The 13166-nt window shown below is 50.2% G+C and overlaps 2 protein-coding genes across 8 annotated transcripts in view; one reads left to right on the forward strand and one right to left on the reverse strand.

The window, feature by feature from the left end:
* The window catches only part of PRRC2B (proline rich coiled-coil 2B), a 62377-nt gene extending 51704 nt beyond the window's left edge, over positions 1–10673 (forward strand). For 2 of the 7 annotated variants that reach the window (XM_063144695.1, XM_063144699.1), the window contains exons 26-33: positions 1474–1566; positions 1662–1759; positions 2863–2990; positions 3435–3675; positions 5889–6065; positions 6476–6567; positions 7797–7878; positions 9030–10673. In XM_063144695.1, the coding sequence (XP_063000765.1) occupies positions 1474–1566; positions 1662–1759; positions 2863–2990; positions 3435–3675; positions 5889–6065; positions 6476–6567; positions 7797–7878; positions 9030–9170 (1052 nt within the window). In that variant the 3' untranslated portion in view covers positions 9171–10673. Of the gene's footprint in view, positions 1–1473; positions 1567–1661; positions 1760–2862; positions 2991–3434; positions 3676–5888; positions 6066–6475; positions 6568–7498; positions 7561–7796; positions 7879–9029 lie in introns of all 7 variants that reach the window. The other 5 variants (XM_063144696.1, XM_063144701.1, XM_063144697.1 and 2 more) reach the window with 4 other exon arrangements.
* RAPGEF1 (Rap guanine nucleotide exchange factor 1) overlaps positions 1–13166 on the reverse strand; it is a 290356-nt gene that overhangs the window by 115238 nt on the left and 161952 nt on the right. The window lies entirely within an intron of this gene.

The raw sequence follows: 13166 nt of genomic DNA on the forward strand, positions 1-13166 counted from the left end.
GCGCGTCTCACCGTGAAGCAGAAATCACGCAGACCTCGGGCCGCTGTGTGTGACTTGGAACGGTGGGCTCCCACCTGGCGTTCTGACCAAAGAGCAGCAGATCCAGTATTAGACGTGGTGGTCCGTGGTTCGGAAAGCGCTGTCCTCGTGCGCCCCGCCGTCTCTGTGATGTTTCCAATGGATCCTACTGAACCCTTCGCTGCTCAGTGTCGTCGAAGGGCGTTTGAAGAGATTCTATGGCTGAGAGACTTGAATATTCCCCGTCCCTAGTCTCGGGCCTTCCCTAATCTGGTGCCTTCCAATTGTGTAGGACTACGGCCCCATCGTCCCCAGCCAAGAATAGCCATTGGCAAGGGATAACAGGGGTTGTGGGATACTAGTTACAGAAGGCTGGTTTATAATTCTGCTGGGGCGTAGGGAACCCGTGGTCTTCCAGATGTAGTTGGGCCACTGCAATTCCCATCATCCCTGAGTGTTGACCATGCTAGCTGGCTTTGATGGGCCCTCCCTGTAGTGATGCCTTTCCTTCAGCGAGTGTAGGAACAGTGTAAAACAGGGGGTTCCCCATCTTTTGGGGGCCGTGGGCACATTTGGGAATCTGAGAAACGGCTGTGGGCACTGCCACAAAATGGCTGCTGGGGAGAATGGGGCTAGCCACCTAATGGTTGCTGGCTAGTCTAAAGATTGTGGGGGAGAGATAGCAAAAGCAGCGGCTGAGAGGGAGGGAGGGGGGGGCAGTAGGAAGGCAAAGGGGTAGAGGGCAAAGAGAAACAGAAGGTAAATCCTAGGAGCGGGGAGAAACAGTGGGATTAAGGAGTGAGTGGGAGAGAAGTGAGTGGGATGGGGAAGGAAGAAGGCAGGTGGGGACGGGAAGGAGAGAAAGGGCAAGGGTTAGGAGGAGGAAAGGAGAGAAAGAGCGAGGGAAGAGGTTGAGGGAGAGAAAGAGCGAGGCTAGGAGTGAAGGAGAGATAGAGCCAGGCTAGAGGCTGAGACAGGAGAGAAAGAGGCTAGGAGGGAAGCCAAAGACAGCGTCTAGGAGCGAAGGAGAGAAAGAGCCGGGCTAGGGATGGGGCAGGGAGAGCAATAGTGAGGAAAGGTTAGATATTGGGAGTTTGGGGGGGGGGGAGAGCAAAGGGGGAAAGGTCTGTGTGGATGGAAGCAGATTGGACGGGGCCCGGAAGCCGCTCTTTCCCGCGCTTCCGAACCGCTGATCACGGGCAGGTCCAGCCACAGGAAGGGAGAACCCAGTGCTCTAACGTTTTCAAAAGTGTTTTTTTTTTAAAAAATTAAAAACTGATGTTTAAAGGGGTGGGCAGAGAGTGGAGAGCCTGTGTGCCCCCTGGGAGATCCCCCTTGGGGGGCGCCGGGGACCCCTGGGGTCAAAAACGTTTGTGTGCCCCTCCCCCCCTTTCGACTCTCAGTGCCCCCCTCCCTTCGCGACTGTTAACCCCTGCCTCCCCGCTTTGCATTTAGGACCGTTATGGCCAAGGCGTGGAGAAGTAGGATTCTGGAGCTCAGTATGGGGTGGGACCCCTGTACCTTTGATGGCCGGGTGGAAGGGAGATGGTGAGCAGACGCAGACCCTCGTACCCACTCGCCCTGCTTCTGGTGTGAGCGGGACTAACCCCTTGCCTCGTTTCTTTCCGGCGCTCCGACTCTAGGGAACCACATCCCGCCCCTGTATTTGGACGGCCACGTCTTCGCCAGCCAGCCCCGCCTCGTGCCCCAGACGATGCCGCAGCAGCAGAGCTATCAGCAGGCAAGGCGCTCCTTCTGTGCGCGCCCGCGCCCATGCAACAAGTCCCACTTCGATGCGCGCGAGCGTCCGAGACGAACACGAGGAGGGAGAAAAGGCTCAGGATGCCATAGGCAAACTTATTTTAGAAAAGCCCGATGCGTTTCATAGAACCCAAGAATAGTAGAGTTGGGAGGAGCCCATAAGGCCATCCAGTCCAACCCCCTGCTCAATGCAGGAATCCACCTTAAAGCATCCCTGACAGATGGTCGTCCAGCTGCCTCTTGAAGGCCTCTAGTGTGGGAGAGCCCACCACCTCCCTAGGTCACTGGTTCCACTGTCGTACTGCTTTAACAGTCAGGAGGTTTTTCCTGATGTCCAGCCGGAATCTGGCTTCCTTTAACTTGAGCCCATTATTCCATGTCCTGCACTCTGGGAGGGTCAAGTTTCGACCTCTTTTTATTAGGCCTTCTTCAAAGCACAAGGGGGAATCGGTGCAGAGGCAGGAGTGCCACAAGGAGAGGGAATTGATGAATCAACCTGTTGCGCTGTGTTTTTAAAAATTAAATAATGCTATAATCCCACAGGGGAGGGTCCCCACTGCATCTCTGCATGAGTCACTGCACTGGCTTTGTCTCCTCCTTGGGAGGGGAATTCTTCTGTGTGTCTGCATCAGATGCAGTTGGGTTATTCAGTCGCTCCCAGTGCAGAAGCATTATCCTGTTGTTGGAAGAGGCTTCCTGCTGCATCGCTGCATGAGTCCCTGCTCTGGACTTACTTCTTTCTTAAGCAGGAAGGTATCCCTAGGATCAGTGACTCATGCAGAGACACAGTGGGTGGCAATCTTTACTCCTACACATTCTGACCTTCATGCTCAACCAGGTTTACTTTTCGAACCGGCCTCCAATCTGAATTCCGAAAGCAAGCCCTCAACAACTCTCAGAAGGCATGCGAAACTCTGCAGCAAAGTTTGCAGGACGGGGCCTTTAGAATGTCCTCATTGGTGGCATTCAGCTTTTACTCTGAGTTCTGCAGCATCAAGGAAGGCCTCTGCTTTCCCCGGCGTTTTTGCTGCCTTGATCTGACCTGGGTCTTCCTCCCCCCTCTCCATCCCCCCCCTTTTACAGGCAGCCGCTGCTCAGCAAATTCCACTCTCCCTCCACACATCGCTGCAAGCCCAGGCTCAGCTCGGGCTGAGGGGCGGCCTTCCGGTTTCACAGTCCCAGGAGATCTACAGCTCCATCCAGCCCTTCAGGTAACGGGATCCACCCCAGCCACCGACAACGTCAGCCGGAACATCTGGAGGGCACCAGGTTGGGGAAGGCTGGTTTAAATAACGCAGCACATTTCTAATTTCCTATGTCGAGGGATTCCTCTCCCCCCACCAGTCCCCTGTATGTAGGAACATTCACACAGCCCCACCCTCACCCCCCACGCCTTTGCACAGGCTGAAATGGTCCAGACACAGATTTGCCACTTGGGGGAGAATTGGTCCACTGTCAAGTCCATTCTAGCTTCTCAGACAATTTGGTTTTACTTGGGAGATGAGAGGAAGAAATGGGGCCATTCCCCAGCCCTGCCAAAAAACTGTCATTTTTTCCTCTTCCCTCCCCAGTCCTTTTTCCTTTCATGTCGTGTCTTTTCCAATTGTAAGCCTGCAAGCAGGGTCTATTTATTCATCCGTCTTTTCTTTTTTAAGGTCTCAGGTCTACATGCATCCCAGCCTGTCTCAACCCAACACCGTGGTCCTGACAGGAGGCACCACTCTGAAGCCCCCCTATTCCGCCTTCCCGGGTATACAGCCTTTGGAGATGGTGAAAACGCAATCCGGATCCCCTTACCAGCCGGTGAACGGGAGCCAGGCCTTAGTTTACGAAGGCCAGATCAACCAGGCGCCCGGGATCGGAGCTTCACAGATGATGGACTCCCAGCTCACCCAGGTCAGGATCCTCCTGTTGTCATGAGACCAACGCTCCGGCCCCGTGCGTTTGTATTGATAAGGAGGTGGCAGCTTCCTGCCTGGAAGGATCTACGTAGTAGACGTCCATGCAATGGGATCAAAAGGAGCAAACAGCTGCCTTTGCACGTATTTAAAATGGTAGCACAGTCACATTGGGATTCTTCTGTCTCCAGCAGAAGATCCCTTGATGCTTGGGTGTGTGTGTGTGGGGGGGGAGTTCTAAAAAGAATAAATTATATGTCCCTTCAAGTGGAAAGAGACACAGACTTAGAGATGAGGTGTGCTAAGTCAATTTCCCCTGACAGCGGGCCTTGGAGGTGACTTGGAGCTTGGTACCTGTGAACAAACTCTTGATTAACGTCACCATGCCGCCTGTCCAGGATGAAAAAAACCCACTTTGGTTTATAAGGCAACTCTGTTTTATTGAGCGTAATACAGCCGTATGGAGAGAGTCCTACCGACAAAGAACTTCTCAACTGGCAGTGTGAAGAGCAGGTGTATTTATACACGGTAGCATCTTAACCAATTAGCAGTTGGCAAAATTCTAAAGCAAAACAAAGACAGTTCAAAGAAAACGTCTTCATTAAAACTTATCAACAGATGGCGCATAACTCTTCTGGCAATGCCAGATTGAAGTAAACTCCATAGGATCGCCCCATTTATCCCATCAAAGGCAGCGGTCAGATCGCTGCATATTTTTTCTCTCAGATGGTTTAGTGGACTTCCCATTTTGGAAGCCTGCTTGTTCGTCACCAATAATATTGTGACCTGCTCAGGCTTCAACTTTATATGAAAGATCGCATGTGCCCAATTTGGAAGAAACATCCCCAAGACTGATTGGACGATAGTTGCCTGGGAGAGATGTATCCCCTCGGGGTGCAAAGTCATATTCCAGCAGCGCCGTTGGTCTTCAGGGACGACCGCTTCAGGGTGAGCAGAGACGGATGATTTGCAGTTGATAAGAAGAGCGTCTGACTCCCAACTTCTTGTCAGTTTCACACCAGCGTTTCTTAACCATGTTTTACTTCCTTCCTCAAGTGTGTATCCAAGACGCATAATGGATCCGGTCCTAGTGGGAAGCCAATTGATTTGGCTCCAGGAACGCCATCGTAACAGGATTGGAAATTTGTTTGAAAAGCTTCATGATATTAAGCGCTTTAAGATCATTTGGCAGAAAGGTGGCGTGTGGTGTATTTTTATAGCAAAAGGGGGTCTTTTAGACTTGGGCATCCTTGCCAACAAAGGAACGCAGCAAGAAGAAACCAAGAGGCAGAATTTGGAGAGGTTTATCCCTACTTAATCCTCTCATCATGACAAAAGCACGATTCTAATGAAAAGCCTTCAATCCAGCCAGTGTCGAAAGGATTTCCTGGCTGTGAGTTCCAGATACAGTTTGGCGAGAATTCAGGGCCAGCCAAGGGCCTAGCTCTATCATTCATCAGAACGTAACATTTCTGAATTGGACAGGCCTCCTCACAAAAGGATGTTGGAATAAAATAAGGAAGCTTAACAGAGGTATTTTGGGATATCCCAATAAACCTGGATCCACCATTACGTCTCTTAACGTTCGCAAAAGATACAATAAAAAGAGAACTTGCAGAATTGGCTAAGCTACGAGATAACAGCGGCTTGTTAATTATATGCCAAGTATTGGAAGCAAGCAAAAATACCATAGTTAGATGGATTATCAAAATATGGGAGTATGGTGGAACTGACAAATCATACAGCGTTCAGAGAGAAACATCAGAATTGTTTATGAATAAATGGAACCCTTACCTACAATTCGATGCTCAGAATTCTTTATTTCCAATTGTCAAATGTAAATATTGTAATGCGTACATAAGCTACATAAGCATGTGCGTGTGTATACATATATAGAGAGAGTATTATATTTTATTGTGTTACATTGTATGGTTTTAATTGTTCTGAACTGCCCAGAGGGCTTCAGCTATTGGGCAGAACAGGAATGTAATTAATTAAACAAATAATATATACATGCACACAAACGCATTACTTGTAAATAAATCATGAGTGTAGAAGCCAGGCCTCACCTGGCTCGTTGATAGAGACTTTTGCAATGGGTAGGATTGCTGTAAAATGGTTACTGCAAGCCTGTTCCGCTCTGTGTTACCAGCATTCAATCCAACTAGCTATTGTGTCTGCTCCAGTAACTCTCTGCTCGTTCACACACAGCTAACGATGCCGATGCCCGGGTCCCAGCTTCCAATGCCCCGTTACGGTTCTGGCCAGCAGCCCCTGATACTGCCACAGTCCATCCAGCTGCCCCAGGGCCAGAACCTGTCTGTTGGAGCTCCGCGCAGGATTCTTTCGCCCGGCTCCCAGCCGTCTGTCCTTGCTACAAGCAGGGAGGTAAGACCAGCAGTGTGTTTGTGTGTGTGTGTGTACACATCAGTTCACCATTTTTAACGTAACAGCGGTTTGATGAACATTCCTTTACAATGCATGCTTTCTTAACCTGGAGGCTAGACTACCGTCATGTGTGTTATGTGGGCCTGCCCCTTGAACACTTTCTAGAAAGTGCCAGGCTACGGCATCCCACCTGTTATTTATTTATTTATTGCATTTCTATGCCGCCCAATAGCCGAAGCTCTCTGGGCGGTTCACAAGAAATAAAACCGTGAAAACCATTTGCATTATAAAAAACAAAGTATAAAATACAATATAAAAAACACAACCAGGGTAAAACCGAGCAGCAATGCCCAGGTCATGCCTTCCCATTAACAAACTACGGTGCTTCGTTTCGTTTCCCCCCCGTCTAGTCCTCTCACGTGGAAATGAAAGGGTTCCACTTCGCTGACGCTAAACAGAACGTGCCCACGGGAGGAGCTATTCCGTCGCCTCATGCATATAGGTGAAACATAGTTTTGATTGCTCAGATTTCTTTGGTGTTGAGGGGGAGGGCGAGGCAGGGGGGATTCCAGGTTTTAAGAAATGTGTTTCTGTTTATTTTTATTATTATTTGTAATAGAAGTGCTGATAAAAACCTGTAGATGGCAGGCACCACCATAAAATAGGCATTCCCCTCTTTAAAGAAGAGGGATTCCCCTCCTTAAAAGAAGAGACATTCCCCTCCTTAAAAGACGAGGGATTCGCCTCCTTAAAAGAAGAGGCATTCCCCTCCTTAAAAGAAGAGGCATTCCCCTCTTTAAAGAAGAGACATTCCCCTCCTTAAAAGAAGAGGGATTCCCCTCCTTAAAAGAAGAGGGATTCCCCTCTTTAAAGAAGAGGCATTTGCCTCCTTAAAAGAAGAGGCATTTCCCTTTGGGCAGTACAGCTGTAGGTCGAACACACAGTTTGCATGCTAGGAGTCCCAGATTCAATCCTTGGCATCTCCTGGCAGAGCTGGGAGGGCTCTCCTTTAAGCTCCAGAAAGGCACAAGTCAGTGTATTGCGATTGTGTCCTTCTAAACAACCAGGGTCACCTTCTCCCATCCCGGTGCTCTCCAGATGTGTTGGTCGCTGTAGTCCAACATCTGGAGAGCACCCAGTTTTGGGGAGGCGGCTCCGGAACCTCGTCGATTGCAGTGCTGTTTAAGCTGTTTTGTTCTTGCGCTTTGTTGAGCTGTTGAATGATGAATGGCATAGATGGCGGCCTGCAACGCTATGCATAACTGTCCCCGGGAGCAGGTGCCACTGAACTCGGTGAGACCTTCCTTCTCTGAGGAGGAGATATGCATAGCAGTGCCGTGTAAAGAGACTGACCTGGAGGCACTGGGTGTGAACCGTTCTGGTCGCCGGCGTTTGATTTATTTATTTTTTTGTGGTGGAATTTGACATTTCAGCAGAGAAAGGATCGTTGGTGAGCAATGTGGTGGACATGTCGGGGCTGCAGAAGTGTGGGGAGGTAGGTAAAACCAGGGACTCTGGGGGGAAACAATAGCGTCCCTGACTCTTTGCAAATTCCAAATATCCGTGAGTAAAAATGGCAGAGTCCACAGGCCCCTCTTCTGTTAATTGTGACTGCCCTCCCCCGCCCCCCTCCGGAGCCTGCCTGCTGAGCTCATTCCTGATTTTGAGGTGGTGGTTCCCCTGTGTCGGCTTGCGCCGTCTTAACCTTTTTTGTCTTCCCTCCATCCCCAGGCCTAGTTCTGCCAGTCCCAGCGGGAAATCCTCTGGACCAGCCGTCAATATGAGCTCCGTGCAGGGGCATTACGTCCAGCAGGTAAACGTCGTGGGGCAGGAACCGGGAGATGCTTCTCGAGACTGTGGGCTCTTTACCACAGCTTGGCCACCCAAAGTCTGAGCCCCCCCCCTCCCCGGGTTTTGTTACCTTCTTCAAAATGGATGCCGCTGCGGGTGTGTCTGTTTGCAGTTCTGTAGACTCAGAGCTGAGAACAGAGGTTCCTGTCAGGTCACAGGCGAGAGGGGAAGACAGGTGGGCCAAATTGAGGCACACGGCAGGGGGATGTGTGGGCATGAGGTTGGTCCTCGGCGGTCACCTGACTTCCTGGGGCAGGAGGATTCTGGGAAATGACCACTGCTCCATCCTCCTGGTGATGCAGAGAGCCGAGGCTTCCTGATGTGACCAATGCAGCACCTGTTACAGGCGATAACGCCGGGCCCTTGAAGGTTTGTATGATCTAAACGAGACGAGGGAAGCTCCGTTTTGAATTGGCTGGCAAATTTCACAGGGTCTTGAGGGCAACTCTTCAGTGGAGGGGCCAGTCTCGGCTTGGAACAGGGACAGAGTAGTTGGGGCGGGGGGACCCCCGACCAGTCTGGTCATCTGTGGTTCCAATCCAGCTCTTCGGGGTACCCCAAATGGCCACCTCCCTCCCCCCCCCCCCCCAGCTAGCAATGGTTTGGTGAGTTCTCAGCTCTTGTGAGCTTTTTCGCCATTCCGAAAGGTCAGAATGTCGCCCCTAAGGCTTAGTTACCGGCAATACGAACTTGAACTTACAATACACTAGTCTGGTATTTTTTGAGCGCTCCTGGTTTTGCCTTTGGCTCTGCCCAAACCTGAAACGCAGCTCCCGAGAGCTCCTTTGAAATTGAATCCGCCCGTCCGGCTGAACGAAATCCCCCCGCCTGGCTTTCAAAGAGAGGCTTGGGAAAGTGTGGCATAGCACTGTCCCCTAATTATGAATTTTGCACTTTGAGCATTACCATGGCCCAAGTCTTTATTTTTCTGCATCCTTTTATTCCGGGGGGAAGGCTTCAGCTGCACGCTTTCAGGGTTGCCGCTCCCTAGACACCTTTGCGGTGGTAGGTCCTGGGCGCACGATCTCCTGAACGCTTCTTCCTGGAGCCTGCTAAACTCCTGTCTTTTCTCTCTCTCTCTCTCTCTCCTTCTCTCTCTCGTTGACCGGCAAGGCGAAACAGCGGGCGGACGAAAACAAAACCAACCTTGGAGCTGTGAAACTGCAGGAGCCCCCCTCGGCGAGTCAAACGAAGCCCGTGCGCACCGGAGCAATCAAGCCCCAGGTGGTCAAAGTAGAGGAGAGCAAGGCCTGAGCGGTCGTGGCCCCCCTCCCTGGATGCCTGCCTGCCTGAAAGAGAGAGAGAGAGAGAGAGAGGGGTTCTGCAGACCATCCGACATTCCCCGCCCCACCACCACCTCCACCAGCCCAAGCCGCGCTGTCTTGACTCCTTCTCCTGACACAGCTGCCCTTGAGCAGTGGGCCTTTTGACCTCGGCCTGCTTTCTTGAAAACGAACAAACAAAAAAGGCAACACACACACACCCCACACACACACACCGCTGCCTCCTGGACTTGTTGAGCGTCTCTGGCTGCTTTCTTTTCCTAGTCTCCGTGTGCAAATAGCAGCAAAGCTTCTCCTCCTGTCTCAGCAAGAGCGCCCAATGCAGGGAGGGCGTGCCATGAAAGCTTTCCTTCTTTCTCTCTCTCTCTCTCTCTTTCGGCTGCTGATGTTTTTAACAACAACAGGATGCTGTGTCTTTTGTGTTATAGCTGGACGTTTCTGTGTTCTCTCTTCCTTCCCCTTCTATTACTACCACTTCTCTTCCTTCTCCTCCTCCTCCTCCCCGGTCATCCTGGAAGAGAAATCCCAAGGCCAAAATCATGTACTTGGACGGACCCCTCCTCTTCGTTGGGTGGAGTGGGGCGGAGTTCCTGCATCCTACACTGAGTCTGCTGCGCTCTGAAATGGATCTGTCGTAGGCCTTCAGCTCCTTAAACCAAATACTGGATCGGGCATCTCCGGGCATCCCCCAAACCCCCTTTTCCTCTAGAGGCAGAGCTTGCTTTAGGAGTAAAATGTGTACGCAAAGCAATTTGTAGTAGGTGCAACGCAACGAATCTCCGTGTCCGTCCGGCTCAGCTACAGCTCTGGGATGCCTCCCCTTCGCCCCACACGGCAGGAAAAGAAAACCCAGCCTCGCTCTCGTTTCAAGAAACTGCGCCGAGTTCCTCCCACGAGAGCCATGCCAACCCAGCCATCGACGTGGAGTTTGGGGTTGTTTTTATTTTTTGCGGTCTTCTGGGAACGGTCGGGATTGGGACTGGAGGGAACGTTTCAGGGTAGACATAAAGCAGAGTCCGTTAAGGCATCTCCTTTCCTGGCATGGATCAACAGAGGGGGCTCGATCCGGCCTACCTTTTGTTCTTACAATGCTTGCTTACTCTTTCCCTCCACTCCATTTTCCATGGTTCCCCCCCCCCCCCCGCATGGTCTCTCTCCCTTATCCCCCGCTATGGATTTCTTATAACATCCTGACTGATCTTCATTTTAATTTTGTGGGGTTTTTTTTTCTCCTTGTTTTAAGTTCTTTTGGGGGACGACGACATTGGGAGGAATGCTCTAGACCTTTTCTCCTTTTCCTGCTTTCCTTCCCTGCTTGTACAAATCACTCCTGAAGCAAAACCTTCACAGCACGCCAGAGCAGCTAGAAGACTTTATTCCTTAGAAAAGAAATTACCGTGTGCCGGGGAGTTTTATTTTATCCTCTTTCTCCCCCCCCCCCCCCACTTCTTTTCTCTCTCTCTCTCTCTCTCTCTCTCTCTCTCTCTCTCTCTCTCTGTCTCTTTCCCCTTCGTAGGAAACAATGATTTGTAGTTCAGTTATTTCTAGTAGCCACAAACAGAGCCTCTCAGTAACGTTTTCATCCTTGCTGAGCTGCCGGGCTGAGAGAAGGCAGAATTTTAGTGGGTTCAGTTTCCGAGTACGTTTTTTCACGTTTGGAAAGATGCTCAGGTGAATTCGGCTGCGTTTTCTTAGAAAACACAGGAGTGAGCTCTACCACACTCAACGTAAGGAAGGAAAACACTTTTTTTCTTGCAAGACGGTAGCTTAAAAACTGTCTCAGCTGCTTTTTTTTCCGGTGTCAAGCCAGCCGTTTTGCTGGTGGCTTCCAAAGACGATATGTTTTGAACAAAGAATGTATTTAAGAGTGCGGGGATGGTGTGGAGATCTCTTAAGATTTGGCTCTGGAGAAGAGTACGTCCTCACCGATTTCTTAAAAAGCTGTCCGGATGGCTAAGCTTTTTTTTTTTCTGTTTTGGACTGACGCCGTAGCGATGTTCCCTCTTCACCAGTGCGTGTGTCGCCTCGTAGAAAATCTTGAAGGGATTGGAGATAGATGGTGCTTTAAAATAAACAAATAATCAATTGCCGTCTGTGGTGGGGAGGGGGTTACTTCTCGGGCGGCGAACTTTTTCGACAGTTGCTTTCCTCTCTTCTAGCGTCTTACAGTGGTTTGAGGTTGAGTAACGTTGGCGTTTGAAATTTGCCTCCCCATTTCCACGCAAGGTCTGTCCCCGTACTTTTCAAAGACTGTGGCATTAGTTATCCGGTGTACTCCTCCTTTTCCCTGCTTTATGCCTCCACTCTGAGATATTGTGAGCGATTGAATTCCTTGTGAACATAATTCTTTAGAAACTTTTTTTTTTTGGGAGGGGGGGTTGTTTTCGCCTGACCGGCTCTGTGCATACCTTAACCAGTTGGAATCCTGCTTTTCCTATCCTGTTGCTTTGCACCCCGAGCACTCTTGGTGGGTTTTTTAAAGACATGAACCTCGTTTCTTTCTTTCGTATATGACTTTCAAATGGTCCCCTTTTAATGGGGGCGGGGGGAGGGGAGAGAGCTGGGTTTATTGCTAGATGCAAAATATCACAGAAACTCCTTCTGGTGTAAATTTAATCCGAAAAACAGTACTTACTATTGGGAGGGGGGGCAAGCCACCCTTTTAACCCATTGCCCTCTTGACCACCCCTATCTGCCCCCCTACACACAAAATAAAACACTAGGATTTATTTATACGTATTTGATGTTGTAGGTCTAGGTGAAAAACTAAATGTTCCACTGCTCTATTTATATATTATGTCTCAATTTATGCTGTGCAGGAAAGGCCAAGAAGTAATCCGTAATGTTCATTGCCTCCTTTTCTTCATTGGTTTGTTTTTAATTTGCATGGCTGCCCGGCTGAAGTTTGCAAGACTCTTTTTCCCCCCCCTTTTTTTTTTTACGCTGAAGGCGTTTTGTAGAGCCCATGCTTTCAAAGGTGCAAGGCCCCTCTTCTTTGCCACGTTTTGGGGTGTGGGGTTTTTTTTTTGGTTTTAGCAGAAGATAGAATACCCGCTTTCGTAGTATCTGTTGGGAATCTTAAAATGCTGAACGCCGTGTCTCCATGGGTCGTGGAGATAATTCTAAACAACGTTGGGCTCAGATGGGAGATCAAGGCTGTAAAAGTGGAGGTAGGGGCTACTCTTTCCCCTCGCTTCTGTGCGCAGCTCCTGTGACTCTGAATTGATTCTGACGAAAGGATGGCGAGGAAATAACCCGGGTTATTCTCCTGCGAGAAGCGTAATGTCCGAGACGCATCGTACCGCTTCTCCCGTGAGCGGTACAACGGGCTTTTCTCTCTCCCACAAACTGGGAAATTCCGTGGTGGGTTTGCTCAGAAGCAGAATTCCCAGCTGTGGGCTCCTGCTACTGAGGCTGACGGAGAAGGTGAAGGAATCCATATTCTAAGCCCAACAAGCGCTCTTAGGTGGTGAGTGTCGTGCTGGGGTTTGAACCAGCTAGCTTAGCTGCTGGCTTTTAGGCTACAGTCGCATGTAAATAGTGTTCCATTCTGCATCATGACAGCCACAACCTCCGTTGGGTTCAGGCTTTATTTCCCTGTCCCTGTAAAAAAAAGAAACCCTCTTCTGCTTTTTTTTAGCTGCTTAATGTCAAGGTTTAGTGGCTGAGTGTGTAGAGGAGGAAAGGCTGCTGCATCTGCTTTTTTAAAAATTAAAGCTGAAATGAACTCTGGCACCGATGAAGCAGCCCTAAGCGTTGCGCCTTTGGTGACTTGCTCCCTGTCCCAACGATGAGAGCGGATGTGCAGTTTGTCCAGTCCGCGCGCGCTGAATTTCCTCTGACGTGGGTGTGCCTGCCGAGGCCCGGCGTGGAATCGGATTTCCTCGCCATCCTGACCTCCCCGAGAGCGCTCTCCAAACCGCGCTCTAGTTCCTTCCGGTTTTGCCAGATCTTAAAGAACAGCTTC

Source organism: Elgaria multicarinata, chromosome 19 (assembly GCF_023053635.1).
Source record: "Elgaria multicarinata webbii isolate HBS135686 ecotype San Diego chromosome 19, rElgMul1.1.pri, whole genome shotgun sequence".
NCBI lineage: Eukaryota > Metazoa > Chordata > Lepidosauria > Squamata > Anguidae > Elgaria > Elgaria multicarinata.